The sequence below is a fragment of the Ranitomeya imitator genome, chromosome 2 (genome assembly GCF_032444005.1).
Source record: "Ranitomeya imitator isolate aRanImi1 chromosome 2, aRanImi1.pri, whole genome shotgun sequence".
Lineage (NCBI taxonomy): Eukaryota > Metazoa > Chordata > Amphibia > Anura > Dendrobatidae > Ranitomeya > Ranitomeya imitator.
This window is the reverse complement of record NC_091283.1, coordinates 519,895,845-519,910,073: the sequence shown is the minus strand read 5'-3', so window position 1 is coordinate 519,910,073 and position 14,229 is coordinate 519,895,845. Positions and strand designations below refer to the sequence as shown.

At 42.1% G+C, this 14,229-nt stretch overlaps 1 protein-coding gene across 2 annotated transcripts in view; it reads right to left on the bottom strand.

Annotated features, from left to right (window-relative positions):
- Positions 1 to 14,229, bottom strand: part of UQCC1 (ubiquinol-cytochrome c reductase complex assembly factor 1) — a 211,218-nt gene that overhangs the window by 121,758 nt on the left and 75,231 nt on the right. For both annotated transcript variants that reach the window (XM_069751767.1, XM_069751768.1), the window contains one exon: positions 1,405 to 1,513. In XM_069751767.1, coding sequence (XP_069607868.1) covers positions 1,405 to 1,513 — 109 coding nt within the window. The remainder of the gene's footprint in view (positions 1 to 1,404; positions 1,514 to 14,229) is intronic.

Genomic DNA, 14,229 nt, shown 5'->3' with positions numbered 1-14,229 from the left:
TGCAATACCAAGATAGGTTATTACACTTGGGGCTATTTAGTTTGGAAAAACGAAGACTAAGGGGTGATCTTATTTTAATGTATAAATATATGAGGGGACAGTACAAAGACCTTTCTGATGATCTTTTTAATCAAAGACCTGAGACAGAGACAAAGGGTCATCCTCTACGTCTGGAGGAAAGAAGGTTTAGGCATAATAACAGACGCAAGTTCTTTACTGTAAGAGCAGTGAGACTATGGAACTCTCTGCGGTATGATGTTGCAATGAGTGATTCATTACTTACATTTAAGAGAGGATTGCATACCTTTCTTGAAAAGTATAATGTTACAGGTTATATATACTAGATTCCTCGATAGGGCGTTGATCCAGGGAACTAGTCTGATTGCCGTATGTGGAGTCGGGAAGGAATTTTTTTCCCCAAAGTGGAGCTTACTATTTGCCACATGGGTTTTCTTTGCCTTTCTCTGGATCAACATGTTAGGGCATGTTAGGTTAGGCTATGGGTTGAACTAGATGGACTTAAAGTCTTCCTTCAACCTTTACTATGTAAAGTGTGCCTGCTCTTGCACATAAAATCAGTAGTAACGCATGATCTTGCCGTCTTCATCCCCAAACAAGTATGAATCACATTTGTTGCACATACCAGTCTAATATGTCCCAAGAACGGTCATGCTCTGTTATGGTAATCCCCCATTTTTTCAGTGGGTGGTCCTCTTTGTCATTTTTCAGGTCAGTAATAAACGTGCAGGAACTTCCTTTCCCGCCCTTTCCAGGATGCAGTGCACCTGCCTTTGTATTGCCTGTGCTGACCTGAAAACTCACTTCTCATTTCTGTATGCAGTTTAAAAAGAAAGGAGAGCAAGAACATAGACAAAGAGCCACAAACACTTCCAATCTGTCTTGACTTTCCTTTTTTAGAGATGGATTACACTTGACAACCATTTAAGTAAACAGCTCCCACAACACTAAATGGTAATATATATGTAACTCTTAAAGTGAGAACGACAGCTGGATTGGGCAGCATGTACCATGAACTGGCTGTATGATCTCAGCTTCGGCATTTCAGAGACAAACATACTATAAAAACCACACTGGAGACTAGTTGGACAGGCAAGTCCCAGGAAGCTTCTCCAGCCCGCTGCCCTGGATTGACAGGTCTCTGCCGACGTGCTTGTAGAGAGACAGACCTGTCAACCCAGGGTAGCGGGCGGGAAGAAGCCTTTAAAAGAAGCTTTTAGATGATGATCTTCTCTGAGATACCGCAGCGTTTCAGAGTCAAACATACCCGGCTAAGATCATACAGCCAGTGCCAGCCAGCATGTATCAATTGTCAAGTTCACTTTACATACAAAGTGCAACCTTATTCCACACAGAAAAGTGTACATCAGATACCACAAAACTCACCCCCATGACTTTCCCTCGCTGCTCAACATCTTCCCACATAGAGTAGACAATGAACCTGCACATGTATTTTCCAGCTCGTCCTTCCTGCTTCATTCGGACCATGCACATCCTGTGAAAACAAATTAACGACAATTCAGTGGTCTTCAATGTCCAGTCTTCATTATAATCCATCTATGTTTTCATTTGGTCAATAAAGGGGGACATCATCATAGGACGCATTATAAAACTGCAATCACTACAGAGGCATTCATGTAATACTGATGCACTGGAAACATTTTGTAATTTTTTGTTCAGTACACTAAACGACTTTATGACAAAAATATGACCTAGTTCCAAGAAGTGACTTATTACCCATCACAGTGGAGGCCTCAAATTATACTGAGGTCGACGCCAGGAAGTGGATCATTTATGTAGTATGCTAGTACTCAAGCCTGAAATTTTCACCTTGTCGTATAGGAGATCGGCAGAATTAAGAGCAGACTCGAACTTTAAAATGATCTATGAAAAATTAGAAATGGATGTAGACCTCTGGCACAATCACTAATACCATGGAAGAAAGTTGTCAGCACTGATGGAAAAGAAATGTACCGTATGTATAACTCTGGCACATTCACTAATACCATGGAAGAAAGCTGTCGGCACCGACGGAGAATATATTTCTTAAAAGAATAGGTATAGAAAAGATAGCCCTAAAGTGTCCAATTTATGAGAAATACTTTATATTAAAACCACACCAGAAACCTATAGTACCTTCTAGGCTGTACATACAACCAACACAAATAATCCAAATTCTACCTTTTACATTTCCTCAAAGTCCTCACACATTACCAAGATCTGTCTAACTGTATATTCAAGATTGTTCTAGACAATGATAAAATTACCAATGACTAATATTATGCAACGTACAACCATTTCTTCACATTCCTTAGAGCCACATTCCAGTTTGCCTAAATTATCACCTATCCACGGGATAAATGATAACAGTTAGATTTGGATCTAAAATTCACCCCAGGCAGCAAAACCGCAACCAGGAAGGCTTACATGGAGTGGTCAGTTGTGTCTAAAGGTACCGTCACATTTAGCGACGCTGCAGCGATCTAGACAACAATGCCGATCGCTGCAGCGTCGCTGTGTGGTCGCTGGAGAGCTGTCTCACAGACAGCTCTCCAGCGATCAACGATGCCGATGTCCCCGGGTAACCAGGGTAAACATAGGGTTACTAAGCGCAGGGCCGTGCTTAGTAACCCGATGTTTACCCTGGTTACCATTGTAAATGTAAAAAAAAAAAAACACTACATACTTACATTCCGGTGTCTGTCGCGTCCCCCGGAGTTCTGCTTCCCTGCACTGTGTAAGCGCCAGCCGTAAAGCAGAGCGGTGAGGTCACCGCTGTGCTTTACGGCCAGCCGGCGCTCACAGTCAGTGCGGGAAGCAGAACGCCAGGGGACGCGACAGACACCTGAATGTAAGTATGTAGTGTTTTTTTTTTTTTACATTTACACTGGTAACCAGGGTAAACATCGGGTTACTAAGCGCGGCTCTGCGCTTAGTAACCCGATGTTTACCCTGGTTACCAGTGAAGACATCGCTGAATCGGCGTCACACACGTCGATTCAGCGATGTCTGCGGGAGATCCAGCGACGAAATTAAGTTCTGGCCTTTCTGCTCCGACCAACGATGTCACAGCAGAATCCAGATCGCTGCTGCGTGTCAAACACAACCTTATCGCTATCCAGGACGCTGCAATGTCACGGATCGCTAGCGATATCGTTGTTAAGTTGTTCAGTGTGAAGGTACCTTAAGCCCTGCCACTACACAATGGAGCTGGCCATTCACATTAGATGGCTATTGGCCAAATAATCATAGTTGGTTCCACTGAGCCATTCCCGAGTTCCCTAAGAAGGACCCACTGCCAGAGGCTTATCTCCATGCAGAACAAAAAGGATTGGGCGATTGTTCATTGCGTGACAGTTGAGAAGACCCCATAGAGACTAAATGTTCAACCATTCCTCTCGAAATCAGAGAGTTCAGATCACATAATGTCTAAAGTATATGGGGCCTTAAATCTTTGGCACTAACGAAAATAGAGTGCATCTTTGCATATAGCCAAATATGTAACTTTTTGCCATAAAGGATGGAGCAGCAGGACACATCTAGAACCATACTCTTGAGGCAAGGAAATAATGGCAAAATGAGTGCCCCACAGTTCAACGTTCAACATGACTTGCACCAGGTGGTAAAGGATAATAGGGACAACTAGTAACAGTGAAGATCACAAACAGTAGGAAAAATAAGTATTTGATACACTGTCAATTTTGCAAGTTTTCCCAACTACAAAGAATGGAGGGGTCTGCATTTTATGTATTGTAGGTATACTTCAACTGCGAGAGACATAATCTAAAAATAAAAACCAGAAAATCACATTGTATGATTTTTACATAATTACCGTAATCCCCTTCACCCCAAAACCTGTTTTCACGTTCCTGACCAGGCCAAATTTTACTATTCTGACCAGTGTGACTTTGTGGTAATAATTCTGGAAAGCTTCAACAGATTCCACTGATTTATTCGATATAACTTGCGCTTATTTGTGAAAAAATTGTAAATTGGTTGAAAATTTTTTAAAATTTAGCAATTTTCAAACTTTTCATTTTTATGTCCTTAAATCAGAGCGTTACGTCACACAGAATAGTTAATAAGTAACACTTCCCACTTGTCTACTATACAGTGCCCCTGGAACTTTTCAACCTTTTCCCATATATCATGCTTCAACCAAAGATACCAAATGTACATTTTTGGTGACGAGTCAACAACAAGTGGAACACAATTGTGAAGTTGAACAAAATGTATTGGTTATTTTAAATTTTTGTGGAAATTCAAAAACTAAAAAGTGAGGCGTGCAATATTATTCGACCCCTTTAACTTAATACTTTGTTGCGCCACCTTTTGCTGCGATTACAGCTGCAAGTCACTTGGGGTATGTCTCTATCAGTTTTGTACATCAAGAGACTGAAATTCTTGCCCTTTCTTCCTTGGCAAACAGCTCGAGCTCAGTGAGGTCTGATGGAGATCATTTGTGAACAGCAGTTTTCAGCTTTTTCCACAGATTCTCGATTGGATTGAGGTCTGGACTTTGACTTAGCCATTCTGACACCTGAATATGTTTATTTGTGAACCATTCCATTGTAGATTTTGCTTTATGTTTGGAATCATTGTCTTGTTGGAAGACAAATCTCCGTCCCAGTCTCAGGTCTTTTGCAGACTCCAACAGGTTTTCTTAAAGAATGGTCCTGTATTTGGTTCCATCTTCCCGTCAATTTTAACCATCTTCCCTGTCCCTGCTGAACAAAAGTAGGCCCAAACCATGATGCGGTCACCAAAATGTTTGACAGTGGGGATGGTGTGTTCATGATGATGAGCTGTGTTGCCTTTACGCCAAACATATCGTTTGGCATTGTTGCCAAAATGTTCGATTTTGGTTTCATCTGACCAGAGCACCTTCTTCCACATGTTTGGTGTGTCTCCCAGGTGGCTTGTTGCAAACTTTAAACAACACTTTTTATAGATATCTTTGAGAAATGGCATTCTTCTTGCCACTCTTCCATAAAGGCCAGATTTGTGCAGTGTGCGACTGATTGTTGTCCTATGGACAGACTGTCCCACCTCAGCTGTAGATCTCTGTAGTTCATCCAGAGTGATCATGGGCCTCTTGTCTGCATCTTTGATCAGTCTTCTCCTTGTTTGAGATGAAAGTTTAGAGAGACGGCCAGGTCTTGGTAGATTTGCAGTGGTATGATACTCCTTCCATTTCAATATGATCGCTTGCACAGTGTCCCTTGGGATGTTTAAAGTTTTGGAAATCATTTGGCATCCAAATCCAGCTTTAAACTTCTCCACAACAGTATCACGGACCTGCCTGTTGTGTTCCTTGGTCTTCATGATGCTCTCTGTGCTTCAAACAGAACCCTGAGACTATCACAGAGCAGGCGCATTTATACGGAGGCTTGATTACACACAGGTGGATTATATTTATCATCATTAGGCATTTAGGACAACATTGGATCATTCAGAGATCAACAATGAACTTCTGGAGTGAGTTTGCTGCACTGAAAGTAAAGGGGCCGAATAATATTGCACGCCCCACTTTTTTTTTTTTTAATTTCCACAAAAATTTAAAATAACCAATAAATTTTGTTCAACTTCACAATTGTGTTCCACTTGTTGTTGATTCTTCACCAAAAATTTACATTTGGTATCTTTATGTTTGAAGCATGATATGTGGGAAAAGGTTGAAAAGTTCCAAGGGGCCGAATACTTTCGCAAGGCACTGTACATCAGTATAATTTTTTTTACTATTTTTTGTTAGGAATTTCGAAGGGTTAAAAGTTGACCATCGATTTCAGATTTTTCCTACAAAATGTACAAAAACATTTTTTTAGGTATCACATGGTATTTGAAATAACGGAGGAGCCAATAGGACAGAAAATGCCCCAAAGTGACACATTCTAAAAACTACACCCCTCAAGGTGCTTAAAGGGAACCTGTCACCCCGAAATTCGCGGGTGAGCTAAGCCCACCGGCATCAGGGGCTTATCTACAGCATTCTGTAATGCTGTAGATAAGCCCCCGATGTTACCTAAAAGAGGAGAAAAAGACATTATATTATACTCACCCAGGGGCGGTCCCGCTGCTGGTCAGGTCAGATGGGCGTCTCCGGTCCGCTGCGGCGCCTCCCATCTTCATTACAAGACGTCCTCTTCTGATCTTCAGCCACGGCTCTGGCGCAGGCGTACTTTGCGCTGCCCTGTTGAGGGCAGACAAAGTACTGCAGTGCGCAGGCGCCAGGCCTCTGACCTTTCCGGCGCCTGCGCACTGCAGTACTATCCTCTGCCCTCAACAGGGCAGAGCAAAGTACGCCTGCGCCGGAGCCGTGGCTGAAGATCAGAAGAGGACGTCTTGTAATGAAGATGGGAGGTGCCGGAGCGGACCAGAGACACCCATCCGACCGATCAAAACAGCTGACATGTCCCGGCTTTGATGCGGGCTCACCGCGGAGCCCTGCATCAAAGCAGGGGATCTGACCTCGGACGTACTATCCCGTCCGAGGTCAGAAGGGGGTTAAAACCATATTCAAGAATATTATTAACCCTGCAGGTGCATCACAGGAAAGTACTGCAGTGCGCAGGCTCTGGGCCTCTCTGACCTTTCCCAGTGCCTGCACACTGTAGTACTTTGCTCTGCCCTCAACAGGGCACATCAGTACGCCTGCGCCGGAACCGCTGCAAGAAGACAAGAAGAGGACGTCATCGAATGAAGATAGCAGGCGCTGGACCCGGATCGCGACGCCCATCGGACCGGACCACACCGAGACCGCCCCTAGGTGAGTATTATCTAACCTCTATTTTTCATCTTTCAGGTTACATCGGGGGCTTATCTACAGCATTACAGAATGCTGTAGATATGCCCCTGATGCCGGTGAGCTTTGCTCAGATATGATTTTTGGGGTGACAGAGTCCCTTTAAGAGAAATGTATAATGTTGAGCTGTGAAAACAAAAAAAACGTTTTTTTTCCATAAAAATTTTCTTTTAGCCCCAATTTTTTATTTTCATAATGGTAACAGGACAAAATTGAACCATAAAATGTGTTGTGCAATTTCTCCTGAGAATACAGATACCCCATATGTGGGGGGGTGACTATGGTTTGGAATGCACGGCAGAACTCGGAAGGGAAGGAGTATTGTTTGACTTTTTAAACGCAAAATTGGTTGGAATCATTAGTGGACGCCATGTCCTGTTTGGAAAACCCCTGATGTGTCTAAACAGTGGAAACCCAACACAAGTGACACCATTTTGGAAACTAGATCCCTCAAGGAATTTATCTAGATGTTTGGGGAGCACCTTGAGCCTCCAGGTGCTTCATAGAATTGTACAACGTTGATCTGTGTTTATGAAAAAATAATATATTTTTCCCATAAAAATGTTGTTTTAGCCCCAATTTTTTTTCCATTTTCACAAGAATAGCAAGAGAAAATTAACCCAAAAATTTGTTGTGCAATTTCTTCTGAGTACACGAATACCCCATATGTAGTTGAAAACTACTTTTGAGTCAGAGTGCAAAGCTCAGAAGGGAATTTTGGAGTTCAAATTTTGCTGGAATGGTTTGAGGGTGCCATGTCACATTTGCAGAGCCCCTAAAGTGCCAGAAAAGCAAAAACTCCTAATTTGTGATCTCATTTTACAAACTACCCCCCCCCCCATGAATTAATCTAGAGGTGCAGAGATAATTTTGACATCACATGTGTCTCAGACAATTTTACACCATTAGGCGGTGAAAGAATAATTACATTTTTACAACTAAAATGTTGCTTTAGCCCCAACTTTTTAATTTTTACAAGCGCCAATAAGAAAAAATAGACATCAGTTTGTTGTAAAAATTTATCCTGCGTACGCTAATACCGAACATGTAATCGAGAACTACTTTTGAAGCACAGTGCAAAGCTCAGAAGGGAAAGAGCGCCATATTAAAGTGTAGATTTTACTCTTATGGTTTGCGGGTGACATGGAAGAGCCCCTGCGGTGGCAGAACAGCAGAACCCCCCATAAATGACCCCATTTTACAAACTACAGCTCTCAATTAATTTATCTTGGGGTGCAGTGATCATATTGACAGCATTGGTTTGCCCCAGAATTTTATACCATTTATCAGTAAAGACAAAATCAATACATTTTTACTACAAAAAAATGATTTTACATTTTCACAAGGAGAAATTAGTCAAAATGTCAACAAAATTTGTCCCACAATTTCTGCTGAATGTAGCATCATACGTGGCTGTACAGTACTGCTTAGCCATACAGAGAGACTCGGGAGGGATGCCTCCTGGACCGGAGATTTTCCTAAATTAGTTTGCAGACTCCATATACAGAGTCTCTAATTGCTAGAAGAGCAGAATCCCCCAAGTGACCCCATTTTGAAAATTATACCCCTTTGGGAACTTATCTACAGGTGTAGTAACAATTATGAGTCCATGTGTGTTTTCCAAAAACAATGAGCAGTGGATGTTGCTGAGTAAATTGCAAACTGCCGTTGTACTCCCCAGTATGTTGTAGTGCTCAGCTTGTGCTTCTGGAGACACGCATCCGTAAATTAGGCAAGCTGTCAATCACTACAGAAATGCCAAATATCCACATAAGGATACTTTCACACATCAGGTTTTCAGTGTCAGGCTAAATCCGGCGAATGTTGGAAAAACTTGATCCGGCGCAGATTGTGAAAAACTGATGCGACGGATCCGTTTTTTTGACGGATCCGGCTAGCATATCTAGATTATTGGATAAAAAAAAATTTAGAGCATGCTCAGTTTAAAAAAATGGATCAGGCCGCTGGATCCGCCTTTTTCAGGATGCAGCACCTTCCGGCTCCCATAGGCTTCCATTCTAGCAAACAGCCGGAAGCGCCGGATTCGGTGCTTCAGGCTTTTTCGCAAGAGACAAAAAATGTTGCTATGGACGTTTTTTCCAGAAACCGGAAACGGCAGATTTGCCGGAAACCGGACAAAACGCAATGTCATCCGATGCAATTCGGCACTAATACAAGTCTATGGAAAAAAAAACCTGATCCGGCGGCGACATTCACCTGATCCGGTTTTCTGTAAATTAGCCGGATTTAGCCTGACACTGAAAACCTGATGTGTGAAAGTAGCCTAAACGTGATGGGGGAAGCATCATTCTTTCGGGGTGCTTTTCTGCAAAGTGGACAGGACGACTGCACCGTACTGAAGGGAGGCTGGATGGGGTCATGTATCGCCAGATTTAGGCCAACAACCTTCTTCCCTCAGTAAAAGCATTGAAGATGGGTCATGGCTGGGTCTTCCAGCATGACGATGACCCGAAACACACAGCCAGGGCAACTAAGGAGTGATTCCGTAAGAAGCATTTCAAGGTTCTGAAGTGGCCGAGCCAGTCTCCAGAAATGAACCCAATCGAAAATCTTTGGAGGGAGATGAAATGTTGCCCAGTGACAGCCCCAAAACCTGAAAGATCGGGAGGAGGAGTGGGCCAAAATCCCTGCTGCAGTGTGTGCAAACTTGACAAAGAACTACGAGAAACCTCTGTCCTCTGTAGTTGCAAACAAAGGTTTCTGTACCAAATAGAAAGTTCTGTTTTTCTATTGCATCAAATACTTATTTCATGCAATAAAATGCAAATTAATTATGTGAAAATCATACAATGTGATTTTCTGATTTTTTTTCAAGATTCTGTATCTCACAGGTGAAGTGTACCTATGATAAAAATTACAGACCTCTCCATTCTAAAATAGGTGGGGAAACTTGCAAAATAAGCAGTGTATCAAATACTTATTTTCCTCACAGTACACTACTGCACTGAGATTCCAGTAAATATTTTTGGCAGGGAACATAATCCTGCCATCAGTGGGTGACCTTTTCAATCTCTGGTGATAGGGCACTGCCAGAGGAGTCTGTCAGCAGCCCGTTCATAGAAACAGAGACAGAGACCTTGATTCTAGCAATGTGTCACTTACTTGGCTGCTTGCTGTAGTTTTGATAAAATCAATTCTTTTTCTGCTGCAGATCTACTAGTTCTCTGCATGTGAGATCGGTACTACACCTCTGAGTGGCAGCTTTCTGAGTAAACCGTGCATAGGCAGAAACCTGCCAATCAGTGGTGGGGGTTACATAGTTACATAGTTATTAAGGTTGAAGGAAGACTATATGTCCATCTAGTTCAACCCATAGCCTAACCTAACATGCCCTAACATGTTGATCCAGAGGAAGGCAAAAAAAAACCATGTAGCAAAGAGTAAGCTCCACATTGGGGAAAAAAATTCCTTCCCGACTCCACATACGGCAATCAGACTAGTTCCCTGGATCAACGCCCTATCAAGTAATCTAGTGTATATACCCTGTAACATTATACTTTTCCAGAAAGGTATCCAGTCCTCTCTTAAATTTAAGTAATGAATCACTCATTACAACATCATACGGCAGAGAGTTCCATAGTCTCACTGCTCTTACAGTAAAGAATCCGCGTCTGTTATTATGCTTAAACCTTTTTTCCTCCAAACGCAGAGGATGCCCCCTTGTTCCTGTTTCAGGTCTATGATTAAAAAGATCATCAGAAAGGTCTTTGTACTGTCCCCTCATATATTTATACATTAAAATAAGATCACCCCTTAGTCTTCGTTTTTCCAAACTAAATTGCCCCAAGTGTAATAACCTATCTTGGTATTGCAGACCCCCCAGTCCTCTAATAACCTTGGTCGCTCTTCTCTGCACCCGCTCTAGTTCAGCTATGTCTTTCTTATACACCGGAGACCAGAACTGTGCACAGTATTCTAAGTGTGGTCGAACAAGTGACTTGTATAGAGGTAAAATTATATTTTCCTCATGAGCATCTATGCCTCTTTTAATGCATCCCATTATTTTATTTGCCTTTGTAGCAGCTGCCTGACACTGGCCACTGAATTTAAGTTTGTCATCCACCCATACACCCAGGTCTTTTTCATTGACGGTTTTGCCCAGAGTTTTAGAATTAAGCACATAATTATACATCTTATTACTTCTACCCAAGTGCATGACCTTACATTTATCCCCATTAAAGCTCATTTGCCATTTATCAGCCCAAGCTTCTAGTTTACATAAATCATCCTGTAATATAGAATTATCCTCCTCTGTATTGATTACCCTGCAGAGTTTAGTGTCATCTGCAAATATTGAAATTCTACTCTGAATGCCCCCTACAAGGTCATTAATAAATATGTTAAAAAGAAGAGGGCCCAATACTGACCCCTGTGGTACCCCACTGCTAACCGCGACCCAGTCCGAGTGTGCTCCATTAATAACCACCCTTTGTTTCCTATCCCTGAGCCAGCTCTCAACCCACTTGCACATATTTTCCCCTATCCCCATTATTCTCATTTTATGTATCAACCTTTTGTGTGGCACCGTATCAAAAGCTTTTGCAAAGTCCATATACACTATGTCCACTGGGTTCCCTTGGTCCAATCCGGAACTTACCTCTTCATAGAAACTGATCAAATTAGTCTGACATGAACGGTCTAGTAAACCCGTGCTGATACTGGGTGATGAGGTTATTCCTCTTCAGATACTCCAGTATAGCGTCCCTTAGAATGCCCTCCAGTATTTTACCCACAGTAGAGGTTAAGCTTACTGGCCTATAATTTCCGAGTTCAGTTTTTGTTCCCTTTTTGAATATTGGCACCACATTTGCTATACGCCAGTCCTGTGGCACAGACCCTGTTATTATGGAGTCTTTAAAGATTAAAAATAATGGTCTATCAATGACTGTACTTAATTCCTGCAGTACTCGAGGGTGTATCCCATCCGGGCCCGGAGATTTGTCAATTTTAGTGATTTGTAGACGCCGCCGCACTTCCTGCTGGGTTAAGCAGGTGACATTTAATTGGGAATTTTTATCACTAGTCATTTTGTCTGCCATGGGATTTTCTTGTGTAAATACTGATGAAAAAAAGTCATTTAGCATATTGGCTTTTTCCTCATCCTCATCCACCATCTCACCCAGACTATTTTTAAGGTTACACAGAGTTCATGACTATAGAGGACTACATGGCTGCATTTATTTTAGTCTTCTAGCAATAATCTCCTACTAATAAAGCAGTATCTTTATTGAAACTACAGCAAGTGGCCCAGTAAATGACCCATTGCTGGAATCAGAATCTCTTTAAATAAATCATGCTGCTTTCAGATTAGATGGCAAAAACCTGGTGACCAATTCCCTTTAAAAACTGCATAGAAGTCACTGCTTTAACCGCATCAGTATGATCTATGCGAAAAGCTCTTCTTCTACAACCTCCGTATGTAACTTGGTCCTAGGTACAAAGCTATAAAACAGACATTCCTAAAAAGCGGAATAACTAAGTGAACCATATCAAGTCCTTTACATTTTCATATAAAAATATATTTCCCAAACTAACGCACTTTCTATGATCTCTCATGTTTGATGCATCATTGTGCAACAACTTACAGACATTTATGAACTTTTTTTGGGAGGGGGGGGGGGGAGCAAAAAAAAAAATAAAAAAAAAAGCCCATTTTAAACTACACCTGCAATCTGGATTATAAAAGACGTCTATTTTCTTAGTCCATAAAATTCCCTGACTATAATCAGTGCTGTCTGTAACGCAAGACCGGCTGCACATTAAAAGTCTGACTCATCACTGTCAAACCACAAAGGTAACATTGCATTCCTGTTTACAACATTTTAATAAAGTCAATCGCAGTTCCTCGCCACTCAGAGATTCGCAATTTTTTCCATATGCAAAAGGAGACTTCGATTTAACCTAGTTACGTCAGCAGTCTAAACGCTGAACACAAAAAGCAACACGATACAAATATCACATCAAAGTGACATCGAATTACGGGGAGGTAAGAATACATTTAGAATTGAGGGAGATGGGGGTTGCGAGTAGCTCTGGCTCATGTAGGGTAAGTGCACACGGTCAGTAAACGCTGCGGGTTGGACTCTGTGTATTTGTGCAGCGTCCAGACATTACAGTATAGTGGATGGGATTTCAAGAAATCCCATGTCCACTATGCGTACAACCAACGCCAGCGGCTTCCCTGCAGAGGCGGACATGCGGTGCGTCTCTCCAGACCTCAGCATGTCAATTTCACCCATACAATATATTAGATGGCAGCGCTTTGGATGTCCAAAGTGCTGCCAGTTCCGAATCCTCTGCACGTAAGCTTAGATTTGGTAGAGCCAATAGGCAGCTGGAGCTTTTGTGTAACTATCATTCAGGACAAATAGATATGGATATACAATGAAAGTGACCGAGGGTGGTTACCTGAATTTGCAGACAACCCACTATTAATCGAAAAAATACACTTTGAGGCTGTGTTCACACGTTGCGGTTTTTTCGCGTTTTTTTTGCGGTTTTTCCCAATAAAAACGCTATAAAACCGCAAAAAAACACGCATACAATAAGCATCCCATCATTTAGAATGAATTCCGCATGTTTTGTGCACATGATGCGTTTTTTTCCGCGAAAAAAACGCATTGCGGCAAAAAACGCAGCATGTTCATTAATTTTCCGTTTTTTTTGTGGATTTCCCACTCCAAAATGCATTGGGAAGTGTCCGGGAAAAAACGCGGCAAAAACGCGTCAAAACCGCAGCAAAAACACGTCAAAACCGCGGCAAAATCGCATGCGGTTTTCTTGCGGATTTCTTGCAGAAAATGTCCGGAATTCTCAGGAATTTTCTGCAAGAAATCCTGAACGTGTGCACATAGCCTGACAGACACAGGAAGAGGCTGGTGACAGCGAACACCTGTCTGCCCATTCAATCCACACTGTAAGGGTAAGTTCACACAGGGCTTTTTTGTTTGATCGGTATTTTCTGCTTTGCTGCGTTTTTTGGACATAGAGCATATCACTTCTTTCAGCGTTTTTGCTGCGTTTTTTCACCAATTGACTTGAATGGGTGTTGGAAAAAATGCTGCACAAACGCAGGTATCATTATTTGCTGCATTTTTTGTGCAGAAAATTCATGTCCAGTGGGAGGTGATCTCACAGCCAAGAGCTTTGAGGTGTGGTTAGTGAGGTGTCCTTAGTGACAGTGAGCTATTGTGAGGTACTGAGGTATCCTGATAGTGATCTATTCTGAGGGATTTTCTGGTAGTGAGGTGTGAAGAGCTATTGTGAGGTACTGAGGTATCCTGATAGTGATCTATTCTGAGGGATTTTCTGGTAGTGAGGTGTGTAGAGATATTGTGAGCTATTGTGAGGTATCCTGATAATGATCTATTCTGAGGGAGTTTCTGGTA